General features: G+C 44.2%; 1 protein-coding gene across 5 annotated transcripts in view; it reads right to left on the reverse strand.

The window, feature by feature from the left end:
- PDE8B (phosphodiesterase 8B) overlaps positions 1–16,204 on the reverse strand; it is a 239,301-nt gene that overhangs the window by 73,127 nt on the left and 149,970 nt on the right. For all 5 annotated transcript variants that reach the window (XM_036090141.2, XM_036090142.2, XM_036090139.2 and 2 more), the window contains exons 7-10: positions 11,295–11,373; positions 7,493–7,633; positions 5,858–5,946; positions 3,665–3,725 (exon numbers count right to left, since the gene is read on the reverse strand). In XM_036090141.2, coding sequence (XP_035946034.1) covers positions 3,665–3,725; positions 5,858–5,946; positions 7,493–7,633; positions 11,295–11,373 — 370 coding nt within the window. The remainder of the gene's footprint in view (positions 1–3,664; positions 3,726–5,857; positions 5,947–7,492; positions 7,634–11,294; positions 11,374–16,204) is intronic.

Below are 16,204 nucleotides of genomic sequence, written 5' to 3' on the forward strand. Positions count from 1 at the left end.
CTCCCACCCTCTGGGGAGCCCTTCCCGTCACAGACCCATCACCGTTCATTTCAGCCTCCTTAGATGAGTAGGAAAAACACTGTGGCTAGCCAGAGACATAAAAATTCTTTGTTATTGGAAAATCTAAGTGTCTGTCCAGGCCTGTGCAGCACCATTAGGTGACGTCAATGGCTCAGGTATCTGAGCTCTGCGTTTCCACTCTTCTCAGAACAGCAGCTAATTCACAGCAATAAAGACGTTTCTATTTAGAGCATCAGAAAAGAGGTGGCCCTGCGATGCTGCATCCCTAGTTCTGTACTAAGGGATTGCCTCCTTTCTCTGTGAAGCAGGAAGGGTTTGAAGGTGGCAGGAAGCCAGGACCTTGACATGCAATTCCATTCAAGCTGACCCACAGCTGCAGGACCTACTCTGCCCCAGGCAGGATGGGCTCACTGAGACAAGCACAGGCTGGTGACCCCACCAGAGAGGAGAGGGCAGTTAGGCACACAAATGGCCGTGGTAACGGTGGGGGTGATACCCAGCAAGGAAGGTACTTGGGGGTTTGAGGATGGGGATGGCACTCGACACTGCGTGGGAGGGACCACGAAGGATGGGTAGAATTGGGGCACACGTGGTTGCAGGGAGACTGGTGGTAAGGAGACTGGGGGTCCAAATGACCGATAAAGAGAGGAAGGAGGAGGAGCAAGCCTAGGTTGGTAAGGGAAGGCTGTGCTTGATTTTGGACGTGAACTGTACTTGGCTCACTCCTGGCATGAGCGTGAATGAGCCCACGGGGGCCGGCGTACTGTACAGCAGCTTCAGCACCCGTCACAGGTTGACATGCGCTGGCTTGGGTTCAGTAGCTGGTCTCTAAAGAGCCACCAGGATGCCCTACACCTCTCTCGCTACCCATGTCACCTCCCACGTAGACCTCATCCTTCCTCCTGGAATGTGTCAACTTTGCTGCTGGCAGAATTTATTTTTCTATGAAAGTCAAGTCCCTTCCTTTCCCAGAAGTCCCCAAGGACCTGCCTTTCTATGTGACGATGATATTAAGTGAAAGCTTCCTGATTCTCAATGAAATTCTCAGTGTTGAAAGAGGCATTTTATGTTGGACTAAATCTTAAGAAAACGCACGATTCCCTTCGCTGTTCTAGAATACTGTGAATAGCCAAATCAATCTTGAGAAAGAAGAACAAAGCTGGAGGCATCATGCTCCCTGATTTCAAGCTACATCACAAAGCTATGGTAATCCCAACAGTATGGTGTTGGCATAAAAACAGACACACAGATCAATGGAACAGAATAGAGAGCCCAGAAATAAACCCACATATATGTGGTCAATTAATTTATAACAAGCCAACAATATACAATGGGGAAGGTATAATCTGTTCAATAAACGGTACTGGGAAAACTTAACCGCCACATGCAAAAGAATGAAAGCGGCCCATTATCTTAGACCATACAGAAAAAATCAACTCAAAATGGATGAAATATTTGAACATATATATTATCCGAAACAATAAAACGCCTAGAAGGAAACACAGGGCCTAAGCTCTTTGACATCAGTCTTGGCTATGATTTTTCAGGTATGACACCAAAAGCAAATGCAACAAAAGAAAAATAAATAATTGAGACTACCATCAAACTAAAAAGCTTCTGCACAACAATGGAGACTATCAACAAAATAAAAAGGCAACCTACCAAATGGGAGAAAATACTAGCAAATCATATCAGGTTAGGGGTTAATATCCAAAATATATAAAGATCTCATACAACTCAATAGCAAAACAAAAAAAAAATCTGACTTAAAAATTGGCAGAAGATCTAAATAGACATTTTTTCAAAGAAGACATAAAGATGGCCAACAGGTACATGCAGAAAGGCTCAACATCACCAGTCATCAGGACAATGCAAATCAGTAACAATGAGGTATCAACTCACCTCTGTTAGAATGGCTGCTATCAAAAAGCTATGAAATGAAACGTGTTGGCTAAGATACGGAGAAAAGGGAACCCTCATGCCCTGTTGGTGGGAATGTATACCGACACAGCACTGTGCAGCTTCCTCAAAAAATTTAAAATGGAATTACCATATATTCTAGCAATTTATTCCTGGACATTTATCCAAAGGAAAGGAAAACACTAACCCAAGAAGATATATACATTCCTAGGTTCATGGCAGCATGGTTTACAACAGTCAAGACCCAGAAACAACCTAAGTGTCCACTGATGGATGAATGGACAAAGAAAATGTGGAAAATATATACAATGGAGCATTATTCAGCCATGAGAAAGAAGGAAATCTTGCTGTGTGCGACAACATGGATGGACCTTGAGGTCATTATGCTAAGTGAAATAAGATAGGTGAAGGAAGACAAATACTATATGGTATCACTTACATGTACAATCGAAACCAGAAACAAAAAACCAATCATATAGATAGAGAGAACAGGTTGGTTGCAAGAGGCGGGCTGGGGGCAGAGGAGTGGGGAGGGAAATGGGTGAAGGGGATCAAAAGTACAGATTTCCACTTATAAAACATATAAGTCATGGGGATATAATGTACAGCACAGTGACTCGTTAACACTGTAATGTAAATTTGAAAGTTGCTAAGAGAATAGGTCTCAAAAGAAGATCTCGTTATAAGAAAAAATTTTATGTCTAGTGATGCATGTTAACTTGACTTATTGTAGTGATAATTTTGCAATATATACAAGTATTGAGTCATTATTTAAAAAAAAAAAAAAGGATGAGGCATGGGTACCTTCGATGGACTGAGACGCCAGCTGAACGTCCTGCACAGGCTCACGGCTCCCAGGCCCGCCTCCCCTCTGGAAGCTGCCTACTCGAGGTGGGGGAACCCAGGCGTCCACTGGTCCTATCACCCAGCAGTTCCTCTCCTTGCCTGGCCAGCCTCCACCATCTAATCCCACACTCTCCAACTCCCCGACCTGCTCCCCTAAAATGTATTATGCCCCAAAGACCTTCATATCCTTTTAAGATATTATCCCTTCTTTTAAAATCTCCATATACATCAAAGGTCATACTTGTGTTTTCAAACATAGATCACTGGTAATTACTTCAGTACCTTTTAACCAATAAACTTTAAAGCATGAAAATACACATAATCCAGTATTAAAAGTATAATTAAAAAAGAAAATAACAGCATTGCTCTCTATGATAAAACTATCTTTAAATGTTCTTCAACATAGCAACTTACTAAAATTCTGTTACTCCGAAAACAAGATTCTAATGTATTGTTCTACATGATGTAAATGGTAAAAACAAATAGTGCTCATAGTACTAATTTTTACTAATTTGGAACGATTGTTTTTGATAAGAATTTGTAGGAGTGAAATGCTCAAATACATATATGCTTTTCATTCATTTAAGAAATTAAGATGGAAAAAACAGTTATTTGGAAGAAGAATTTTATGCTCTAATATATTAGTCTTTAGTTGCATGGCCACAAGCTAAATCATAACTGATGTGCATTACTAATAAAGCAGAAGCTTGCAGGAAATTTTTTTTTTTAACTATTTGTTAAAGGAGCCTAATTTTGCCATAAACCTCCTAAACTGACAACTACAGTAAGCTATGGAGAAAGACAAGCAGAAAACAATGGTGAGAACGTAATGCGTGGTCAAGCTGACAAAGCGAAGGAAGGAAACTGAATACCGTACCTGCTTATTATTGTCAGTGGTACAACACAGTTTCTTGAGGGAGACAAAATGCCTAATTTTCCTAATAACATAAATGATCAGTTATTAGTGAGTCAGATAGGAGATGATTCAACAAATCAGCAAATGAAAACATCAACAGAATTTCTTAAAGCAAAACCCCAGGGTCCATTCTAGGGCAGATTTAAATTTCAAACAAAACGTAGTCTACGGAAAACCCATTTTTCATACAGAGCCCACACATGCCTTCAGAAACCGGGCTTCCCTTTTAGTCACATTTGGCTCAGAAGCACTTTCCTAATGGGTATTTCATCTTGCAACAGACTCCTGAAGCTTGTCTCCTAGGCATCTTCAGTGATAGGATGAAATGCTACTCCAGACAAAATTGGTTTTAATTCCACTGACACTAATAATTTTACAGCTGATATAAAAAGCAGAAGACTCATTCGGACAATGACCAAATTACATGGCCGTTGTGTTTACATTAATATTCCATATTCTTTCACAGCATGGTCGTCACAATGATGCCATTTTTCAGGCAGAGAAAACTCGTCTTAATTCAAGGTTATGGACAGAATCCCCAGACAGCCTACAGTCTAGCTCATGACCACAAGGGAGACCAGAAAGAGACTATAGCTGCCTCAGCCCGGCTCAAAAATCAATTCAAGGTAGATTTTTCTACTGACAGTGGAACCAGGAATTCCAGGGGGCTATGTGAGATTTTATAGGAATAGGAAAGAATCTCCTCTCTGTCTCTCTTCCTTTGATTCAACTTTCTCTAGAAGACCCTGAAGAGAGCATAGAAAATACCGGTTATTCTGTAATGAGCTTCACTAATCGGGAAGAGGAGAGATTTACCTACTTTTCATAAGAATTTCCTGATAGTACACTGCCTACACCTCGGGGAAAAATAGCACTGTGTCTAGACAAAAGAACTCTCTTATCTGTAAAATCAGAAAGATCAGAAAAACTCATTCTGACAGAAATTCCAAGCAATAGGGTCTCTTCGTCCTTGGTTACCTAAGAACTCTGGTCACAGACACACACACACACAGACACACACACTCCATCTTAGCTCAAGTTCTCTGAAAAGACGGTCTGAGGATGATAATACCACCAATGTGACAGCCATCATGGCCTCTGAGCACGGACCGCTGGTGGAAATGGCCATGCCAAGGGGGCCCGGAGGCCTCTCTCTGTGCTCATAACCCTTGTCAGGCCTGCCAGGGCCCCGCCACCCAGAGGGAAGCTAAATGCCAGGAAATACAAGACAGTGGTCTCTGAACCGAGGGGTAACAATTTCAAAACTTACCAAACAAGTAAAATTGGAGAGGAAATGACTTCCAGGCATTTTGCTCACTTTACAGAATGTTTTGTTTTCTAACCACCCAACAATTTGGAAGGAACTCAGGTAGTCCTAAGAGTCACAGGCAGGACTTTCCACTTCCGGTTACTGGCCTGAAAAACTCATACCTCTTCTTCCAAAACATCACAGGACAGCATGTGTCCGTTGTAAACTGTGCTATGAAACTAGTGTTGACCTTCAAGCCAGTTTACTAAAGGCTCCTCAGTGACATACTGTTTGGGGATCCTCTTTGCCTTTGTAAACCCTCTCACAAAATTGAACTGGGAGAAGGAAAAGAGATTACGTATTTACCTTCTTGAATAGTCTTCTCTGATAATCTGAGATTAAATGAAATCAGATCACCTCAGGTTCTAATCAAACACACCTTTCTCTGTGTAACCATGACCTCCAGGGCTCTCTCTGCCTTGGGGAACAAGCCCAGAGCCAGCCCGGAGAGAACCACTACAGGGCCAGTGCCTCAAGGAGAGAAGCCTGGCTCCCAGGGCAGGGTTGAGGCCAGCGAGCCCCGTTGTTTTGTTGTTATTTTGCCAGGGGAAGGCCTAAACACAGCTCCTTCAGGGGGTAGTGGGGATAATGGAACCACAGATGATCAGGCGAAGGTGGGCAGCTGGGGAGATGCTTTGTAAAGCCCATCAACAGGAGCAGAGAGGGGGAGGGAAAGCCACATCTGGGGGCTGTTGCCAACCATGTGGAATCGTCCACGATATATGCTATGCACAGCCCCAACCCACCGTATCTGGGGGCCTAACGCTTACACTGGCATTTCAATATGCAAACCCAGTGCCCACATGAGCCCTTCAACTAAAAGAGATCAAGAAATTCATTCTCACCCTCCTTGGCCAATCACCGGGGTGATCTTCACGTGCTGTTGGATGCTGTCCCCGGATTTCCGTCTCGCATAGTAAACCCCCTGCCACTCCTACATAGACAAAGAGAGCTCTTAAAATCCTTCCATCAAAGCTTATGGCTGCTTCTACAGAGGGTCTCGTCAAGCTGAGCAATACCATCCCACTAAATACTGCTCTATCACTATACCCATTGTGATGCTTACTACCCAAGACTGCGGTCACCATGCACCAAGTCCCCAAAGGCCAACGTGTCCACCTCCAGGCTGGCCTTCCCAGGGTCCAAGGACAGCTGATGAGTAGGTGGAGTTGCCACACTCAGCCTGTGGGTATAGCAGCCCCAGGTCAAGGGATTCTTACAGGGTCTTCCCTAAAATCTTCACAGCAACCTCTGAGCTCGATAATGTCATCCTTAGTTTATAGACAGGTAAGCCGAGGCTCAGAGAGTCTAATTTGCCCGCATGAGGAAGTGGAGAATGTGGTTCTAAATTCTTGTCTCTTAATTCTCCTTGAAACCTGTCCTCCCCTACTCTCCTATGGGCATCCTACCAAGACTTCTCTGGCATCAGTCTGGCTCCTGGCAGTTTCCATTGATCGAGCAAAGAGGAGTATGAACATTCTGGCTGCCTCTGGACCCGGGGGAGCCAGCAGGGATGAAGAGCCTGTGCCCTCAAGGGGGATCCTGTGGCACCTCCACAAGTTCTGGGAGGGAGGGAATAAACGAGAACCAAATTTTCTCGACAGCCTTTTCTTGCCCCCCCCCCCCCCGCAAGAGCGGCTAACTGGTGTGCATTCTGGGGTCGCCAGGTGCGTGGTAGTACTCTCCTGGCCGATTTTTTTTTTTTTAGAGTACTTGATAATGTCCTGATTCCATTTCAGGCTTGCTGTCCCTATTTTTAAGAAATTGATGTTGCCTATCATATAAACCCAAACTTATTTTATTCATAAAAAGTGGTCCCTAATGAAAAAAATATAGTGCTTATCTAACTTCTTCACATCAGAGAAAGCAAGATCAAAGAAGTCGGACGAGCAAGCATTCTGAGTGCCTAAAAGAAAATGCACAGGGAGCCCCCACCGTGGGAGCCGCACCCTTCCTCTGCAGGGGAGGGCTTGAGGAAAGGAGCCTGTTGCACTCACAGCCTTGCCTTCAGCTGCTGGACAAGTGGACATGACAGGGAGAAGCGAGCTGTAGGTCTCTACCCAGCTGTGATGCAGACAGGGAACAGAGAAAGGAGAACTGACCAAGACTGGGCCCATATGTAAATACTGGTATTACAAACTTCGAGTCCCCCGAACACTGGGCACACTAACAACACGACAGCTATATGGGGGAACTCTGCTCAGAGCCAGGAATGAGACTGCAGCAATGACAGGTGGGATATCTTCACCCCAAGGATAAACTCTCCTGTTGCAAACTCATCAGATTCCACAGCATCATAAGGAGCACGTTCATTTGGTATCCAAAATTAACCCAACAATGGACTCATTTTGCAAATACAAGAGATCTTTCACTTAATTATCCTGTTAGGAAAGGAGCTAATCTTAAAGACGTGACATAGAGCTCGCAGGGGAAAAAAAAAAAAAGCATCGGGGAGGGGTCTGCAGAGCTCTCTCACTGACCTTGCCCTTCCTGATGCAGGTGTTGATGGTGTCGAGAAGGTCGGCCCGGTTCTTATCACTTTTGGGCAGCTCGGCGAGCTCTTTCCCCAGCAGCTCGCCTTTGTGGTAGCCCATCATCCTTTCAAAGGCTGGGTTGACGTACTGTGAACAGGAGGTGGTTATAGGTCAGTGCGGGTAATGCTGGGTGCCCCCGGGAAGGCTTGCTGGCACACAGAGGGACACACTGGACTATCAAGTAAGCAGTTCCCTGGATGAGCGCTCTCTGCTGTGGGTGCCAACTGGTCCTCATCACTACGCCCCCCGGAACAGCTGCCTCACTCCTGAGCAGCTGCGTATTCATTCAGCACGCCAGCACCCTGGTTCCCTCTGGGACACTGGAAGAAATTCCTTAGCAGACCAAGAGCAAGAAGCCTTCATCTAGCAGAGCCAGCTTCGTGTGGGCCTTATTCATCTTCAATGAAATGAAGTTTTTTATGAAATAAAAAACTCAAAAAATAAAAATGAGTTAGAACAAAAGTTACTTAGTTCAACAGGTTGTGGGTTTATTTTAGTCACACCTCTGCAAGGCCGAGATTTGCTCTCTCATGCCTCCTAACTGCCACTATCTACTAACCAACGCTACGGCTTGGGGCCACTTCCCAGCTCATCTGAATAAATCTAAATAGTTTGGGCAGAAAGCAGCCCTTTCAGCGCTGGGCACACATGGGCGCGAGACGAGGCACCCTTAGCACATTCCGAGGTCAGCAGACTAACAGGTTTCTTTCCAAAATTCTGCCCAGGGCCCTGGAATTCAGAGCTCTTTCCTTGCCTGACTCCCAACTCCCAACTCCAGCCTCCAATTTCTTCTCAAAGAATAATCACCGGATGAGAAGCTGAATGAGGGGAACGAGACAAAGAACATGGGGAAAATGGGACCATACGGCCTCTAGGTCATGGATTTCTTTGGGCATCATGCACATCCACCTGCTGCTTCAGACACATTCTTGCAGACTGTAATCACAGTCACTTCTGCACTCCACTCCAAGGACAGCAGTAAGGAGCCCGGTGATGCAGGGACACTCGGGGAGCTAGTCCCTTGAGAACAAAGCTTTACTGACACCATGAAATCCAGGAGCTGGAGGGGTTGGGAGGTTGCTTTGGAGCCTTAGCAGGCAGCCTTGTAGGAGTGATTGATAGAAGAGGAGGGGTGGTGACATTGTCTTCATGCCTTCTTCTCCCATCACCCACATGTGGTGGGCACCACCCTTCTGGGGCTGGGCAGCATGGCCTCTCACCTCGGGGCCTCTGCCCACATGCTCTCCACTTACAATGCCCTTGCCCATCTCCATGCCTTGCCAAGTCTGATTTGTGCCTCCCCTCCTCTAGCAAGCCATCCTTGACCCCCTGCCTAGTCTGAGCTGGTACCACTTCTACAAGCTCCCACTCTCTCCTGTGCAGGCTTCCAGTGACTTCTCATGCCCAATCCCGGTTTTTATTTATCTCTCTCCCCGACTAGACATAAAAATCCTCAAGGGCAAGCCTACTTTGGATTTATCCCTGGATACTCAGAGCTGTTTAGTAAATACGTGATGTATGTACTGCTTTCCTTGTTGGCTAAATCCTCATACCTTTTCCTGTCTGTTTAGTCTACCCTCGCTATTAAATTGAAAACATAGGTAGAAGTCAGGGCCCTTTGCTCATGCTAGGGTTGCTGTAACCTCAGAACACAGCAGGTCCTCTAGGACCTTGACTGGAGCCAATGCGCTCAAGTGCAAATCCTGGCTCTGCCAATTACCAGCTCCGTGACTGTGGGCAAGTTACTTGTCTTCTCTGGTTCTCAGCTTCCTCATCTGTAAAATGGCTGCAACAGTAGTGCCTGGTTCATAAAATGGTTTTAAGAAATAAATAAGAATATCTAAAATGCTGAGTGAGGACTGTGCCTGGCACATGGTCAGCTTCGTGTAAATGTCGTCAAGTAAATAGTTTAGATGGAGGGATGAATAGGTAAAGATTGTTCCTGAAGTTAAGTGCTACCCCCTAGGCACACACTCTTCAGGGGCCGTGCCCTGAGAAGGACTCTGGCATGGAGCAAGAACGTTCATGAAATATCCCGTCCAGGAGGACTCCTCTTGAAATCCATAACCCAGATGTCATTTTACTTCCCCCTACACAGAACACCCTCTATTCAACTTCTTTCTCCTTGCTTTTGAGTTTTATATTCAGATCACCAGTAGATTTTAAAGGAGGTAGTCCCTTTCTTCCTATTCACCGTAAAGGTGGGGAGGGGATGGCACCACCAGAGTACCTCCCCCAGAGATACAGGGTTTCTAACCACTTTAGAATGCTCGCTACAGATTGACGGGCTCTGTTCCCTGTTCAAGGAGTCATCAGTTAGACTACCAACGGGGAAGCCAGCGAGAGCAGGGAGCCCCTTCCACTCGTTATGGAAATCACAACCTGGCTGCCCACTGTCAGAGGCGGGTGCAAAGCAAACGTGTTTCAGCTTCCTCATCTGTAAAATGGCTGCAACAGTAGTGCCTGGTTCATAAAATGGTTTTAAGAAATAAATAAGAATATCTAAAATGCTGAGTGAGGACTGTGCCTGGCACATGGTCAGCTTCGTGTAAATGTCGTCAAGTAAATAGTTTAGATGGAGGGATGAATAGGTAAAGATTGTTCCTGAAGTTAAGTGCTACCCTCTAGGCACACACTCTTCAGGGGCCGGAATTCATCGGTCCTGTCTGGATGTAAGTGAGGGGAATGCGAGATGTGTACTTGGTTGGAAGCAAACATGTCTGGTTTCTCTGCGGTCCAGGATACAGACCTGTGTGCCGGTGGGCAGTAACAGGTAGCAACATGAAGAAGCTTCCAGACCCACTTCACGGAACAGCCAGAAAATTCTATAAAGACAGTCCAACAGGGAACCAGGAAGGCAGGTTCTGCAGTCAGAAAGACATGGCTACGTATTTTGGTTCCAATACTTACTACTGGGGCTTTCCTTGAGTAAATTCCTTGACCTTGCTGGGCCTCAGTTTCCCATCTGTATTATGGGGCACTCTCCTTCACGGAGTTACTGAATGGAAAGGAGGTAACGTTATGGACCTGTTTATGACGGGGCCTAGGCAGGGCAGGCTGCTGCTGTTACTGGTTGGGGACGAGAGCAGGGTTTGCCTGTGTGCAGTGGGGGCTCTGTCGTGGGGCACGGCCTTTGGTTTCTACGGATGACCGGAATTGCTCCAGGTGTAAACTCAGTGCCATTACACAAACCAGCTGCAGGCAGGCCGCTATCTACTGATGGTAAAGTCTACATTTCAGAATATTGTTGAGTGTAAATGTCTTACCTTCCAACAAATATAGTAAGATGACTTTACTACAGTAAAGGTTTGTCTACTATACCCATTTTCTTCAGAAGATAACTTTACCATACAAGACAGCTCTATGATTATAATACCAACTGTAGGCAAATAAATGAGTACCTCTGAAATATTTCATTCCCATAGGCACCCCCCCTTTAGCATTTACTCTATAATTCTGACATACTTCTGTGTCATGTAAATGCTGTCTTTACAAATGGTCAAAGAATTTCACCTATCTTGGTCAAAGAAAGCACAGGTTCTAATCTAACTAATTTTTTATTCTTATTGGATATCTAATTCTTAAACTAAGTCCATCAGTTGTTTTTTTTTTTTAACATACTTTGATGCTTCTTTCTCCAAAGAAAATATACAAAAATGTAAGGCTTATTGCAAAGTCCCTTGAAAAAGGATGGCTCAAACTTGAAAGGTTCTATTTAGACATCTCCGGATAAAAAGTGTCTCCATACCTGAATCACATGGTCATCGCTTGTGATCTCTATGGCTTCGTGACAGTGGTCTAACGCTGTAAACACTGAATTACAGGCCCTGTAAGTTGCAAAAGATGGACTTTAGTGCAGCTATAAAACCATTAGCATTTCATGTGTTAATTTACCAAAGTGAACAGTTGCCCCAAATTCATTAAAACCATGCCCTTTTGGAAGGAAAATAAACACCCTAGCCTTTCAAACTAAACTAGTTAGTTTGAATAAACAACAGCATATATTTCTGTGACTAAAACACAAAGAACTATAATCCCGCCAACTCTTCATGTATCATGGAATGAATCACCTAGATGCCAAATGAGACCTTAATACTGACAAAAGAGAACCAAGTTGCAGGAGACCATCTTCTAAGTCTCCTGAGTCTATGTTAACACTGTTCTGTTTCATTCCTAGTGTGGTCATGGAAAAGTCAAGACCCCAGCAATTAGGAGAACTCAATTAAGCCCAAATTGAATCTGAGGTATTCTGTCTGTCCTTTTGCAACAGACACAGAAACATTTTTTCCTCCTTTCTTACTTTCGTCATCTCTGATAAACAAGCCTTTATACGGTACTTTGCTTTCAACCCCACCCACTGGCATGATGGAAGGCAGATATGGCAGAATTCCCCTTGCCTGGTTAATCATACAGCCCTCCAGGTAGGCACTTTTCTTGGTGACCTTTCTTGTCCGAGTGGAAAATTCGACATCATTTCAACTTCTAGTTTCTTGGTTAGAATTTTAAGTACCTTCTAATCTAGTGCAACTCCAAATACAGCAAGTTATTTACTACCTAACACAGAAAGTATGTAGCTAGTTACTAGAGCTTTGTTATTTGTACGGGCTGTTTAAAGAATCCCAGTGAGGGCTTTCTTACCCATTACAAAAAAAAACAAAAACAAAAACAAAAAAACCAAAAACACAGGTTTAGTTGATTGATGCTGCTTCTTATAAAACATATCTTAAGATGTTATTCATTTTTTCCACTCATGAAGGCATCTAACTTTGCCATCCTGTTTTAAACTACTGACAAGGGAGAGGGCAGAAAAAACTGAGTCAAGTCTGGTTCTGTATTTTGCCAGTTATGGGACCCTGAGCAACTTTTTATCCTGGCTGGTCCCCAGCTTCCTCGTCTACAAAATGAGAATAACAACACCCATTTTACAGGTTGCTGTAAACATCAAAAGAGTTTATGTGAGGCATTTCTCAAAGTGCTTCGGATAATGTAAGAATTCAGCATATAGTCCTTAGTATTATTTGTAAGCTCCCAGGGCAGTATTTCCTTACTCTCTAACCCTTTCAATGGCCAGTGGTAAAAAGAAAAGTGAACCATAACCTATCTTTTCTCATGAGTATCCCTGAAATATCTAATCAAAAACTGTATTCAATATTAGCAAGGTAATCCGCAGGAGGAGTACAAGATCTTAGTCCCTTGAGGGGTACGGTTCCCGTAGCTGCAGGGATGAAGGTACCAGTGTGGGCAGGTAAATAAGTAATCAACGATGGGGTGAGCCGAGCACAAGGTAAGCCTAACTCCTCTGAGATTCCTGATAGATGCAACAGGTTTCCTTATTTCAATAGCTTCAGTCTAACTAACTTGAACCATGGACTGTCTTAATACCGTCGCTGCATTTGTAAACAAGATCATTTAATATTAGAAAAAGAATAATAGAGGTTTTAAAATTCTTACCAAAGTCACTACTATACTACCTTTCATGAAGAGGCAAGCAAGAGCTAGTCCCATCAGTAGTATTTTCTAGGCACGTGGGTCCAGAACCCGGCCTGGCAGCACAGGAAAGGGTATCCTGATCTCCAGGGGTCCCATGTGGAAACGCACACTGTGTGTGGACTAATCCTTACATTTGAGAGCTGGATAATTAAGCAATAACACACTTTATCAAGTGATAAATTCCTCTCCTGCCCATTTTCTGAAAGTGCCTGTACGTCTCACCTAAGCATTTAAACGGGTCCTTCAGCCTATTAGTGTTTTTGTCAATTCGAGAGCTGCCCTGATGTAAGACCTTAGCTCCAACTGCCGAAATTTACCTATGCAATATTCACTGTGTGATGATCCACAAAGCATAAAACCTTCCGTGTAATGCCCGACAGAACAAGACAAATTCGTACCAACCGTCGAGGGAGGAGAACATGAGCAGGGCCAGCAGGCTGTTCCCTCCCAGTGACAGGCTGCATGGCACTGTTCAGACCTAGGCTTTAAACCAATTTGGTTGATGGTTCTATTTAAATAAACCTGCGGCAAAATGAGGTAATCAATTTAAATCATGTTCCTAGAGTTTGGAAATTTAATTGCTTGTATTAATTATTAATAGTCTTCATGCAGAAGAGCCTTAGCTGTATTCATTTTCTGTTCTCAGGAACCATGTAACTGTGCCTCGGATCTATTTTTGTATCTTTCAGGTTGAGAAGTTGCAAAATCGGAAACAGCTCAAAGGCAAGGTAAACTCGATGTGGAAACCCATGAAGTGCAGGCCATGGAACCACGACCCCTCACCTTCGTAAGGGCCCTTGAAGGTCCCAACGGACATGGCAAATATTACAGGGGCCCTGGTGTGACGTCTACAAAGAACATTGTGCTGTGACGGGGTGCCGAGTGTCTCCAACCAAACAGCAGGATGCCTGGATCCCACCCCACACTGCCACCGACACACTGGGTAGCTGTGATCCTGTCAAGAGTCTCCCTGGCTCTCAGTGTTTTCCTCTGTCCCAATATTGGGGCTGGGATGGTCGGGTGGCATTGTGCCTGCCACCAGGGTCCATGCCAGGAAAAGGCGCTCTAGAAATGTCTACGGATAATGAGAAGGGTAGCATTCCGTGGAATACAAAGTTTTGTCCCTCAGGCACTTAGATTCTTGCTGAAACTTAGGACTGCTACAGTCTTAAGACTAGGAGTAAACTAAACCTGATGATTTGAGTCTACGTCCTGGCTAACAGCTATCAAACTGATAGGAAATAACAGCTGGTCCTGCGTTAGTATCAACCGATCAGTTTAAGTTCCCAGTAAGTAGCTAAATCTTATCTGCATTTTGGTTAACATAGCCCTTTTCAATGATAAAGAGAGAAAACATTAGTAGAGGTAAGTGGTCATAATTTACCCCATATTTCCCCAGACAGTCCCCATTTCATGATTTGTGCTGTTTAATATAGTAATTCATCCAGCACACATAGGATTTTCTTCTCTTTAGAAGTTATTCTTTATCATGGAATTTTAAAATTCAGTATTTGCTTGAGCACATGATCCTTCTTTTGTCTTGGTTAAATTTCGTTACCACAAACCAAGACCTGGACAAAAGCTTCTACCTTCAACATTTGACATCACCCTTGTGGTACAGCCTGTCCTTGAAGAATGCTGGTAATGTCACATATTTAGCTGCAGCTGGGGGAGGAATTGCAAAGAAAAGTATTATATAATTAGACTATAATTATTCTGGCATTGTATAATAAAGAGCCTCATTTTCCCCATCGGCAGCAAGTGACAGAGTGGCCTGCCTGACTCTGAGATGCAGGTGGGTTCTTTAGATGTCCTCGGATGCGGAAGGAGCTGGGGAGATCACGGAATGGGTCATTACCCCCCGACTGAGGGGCCCAGATAGAGGGTATGCAGGAAGGGTCAAACCAGGCCCACATACCCTTCTCCAAAAAAGGGAAGGAAGCTAGAGATGCTTGAGGCAGAACCAGCCAAAAAGCAATGGAAGAAACTGACTGCTTAGTCCTTCTCTGGCCTTCTGTGAAGAACTCTTGCTTTCCTCTCCCCACTGTGGGGGCTGTTCTCATGCTGGCTGCTCGTGACTGGGAAGAGAGACTCTTTACCAGCCAACCTGAAGCTGCTGTGGAAAGGGATCCGCACACGGATCCCTTTCCACAGCCTCCTGGCACCACTGCCTGCCTGGGTCAAGCCTCCTGGCACCACTGCCTGCCTGGGTCAAGTCCACTCACCAACCGACGTTGATTTCTATTACTAACTTGAGCCTTTGCATTATGACCTCTCCGACCAGCTCCCGTCAGTGAGGGGTGAGAAGTTCTAAGATCTACATCGTGCTATGTACTTAGAAGCTTGCCAAGTTCTGAACCTGATGAGACCTTCGTAAGTGGTCAGTGCCCTGGCTCTAAGCAAATTTCATCAGCACAATAACGGGAAGCCCTTTCTTTTAACCCTCATGTTGGCTGAGAAGGTTTATTTCGGATCGCCAGACCTGCCTTTGCCCTGTGTGGACAAGGCACCTTCTGACTTCCTACACATGCCATCACATGCGAGGTTGCTGAAGAGAATTCAAAATGCAGTTACTTAAAATGCCATGAGGGAATTACCTACCAACGCAGTAAGGGGACTGCTGTTCATTTCTGTTGTAGATAATACACAGCTGAAGAATTAAAACAAAATGAAACCCCTGTTTTTCTAATTCTATTTTGAAAACATCTAAAAGTACAATCTTTTTATCCCCAATGAAAAACAGTAGAGACCCCAAGGAATAAAAAGAATGTACAATAAACAAAAATTGCTGAAGTAAAGGCAATGAGTTTTCTCAAAAAATTTTATGAAGTTCTCTGAAGCTGATAAATACAAAGATACAAAGAAACCAAGGCCTTTAAACTTATGTATTCAAAACTCCTTAGCAATATTCCTCACTATAGACTGTTAAAATACCTGAATTTTCACTAGTTTGACTTTTTAAAAAAGTACTTTCCCACCTAAGAAAGTGACTATTTATCCCCATACTGTTTTTTTTTTTTTTAAGATTTTATTTATTTATTTGAGAGAGAAAGAAAGAGAGAGCACAAGCAGGGGAGGTAAGGGCAGAGGGCAAAGGAAAAGCAGACTCCCCGCCGAGCAGGGAGCCTGATGCAGGGCTCAATCCCAGGACCCTGAGATCATGATCTG

This window comes from Halichoerus grypus, chromosome 2 (genome assembly GCF_964656455.1).
Source record: "Halichoerus grypus chromosome 2, mHalGry1.hap1.1, whole genome shotgun sequence".
In the NCBI taxonomy this organism is placed as follows: Eukaryota; Metazoa; Chordata; class Mammalia; order Carnivora; family Phocidae; genus Halichoerus; species Halichoerus grypus.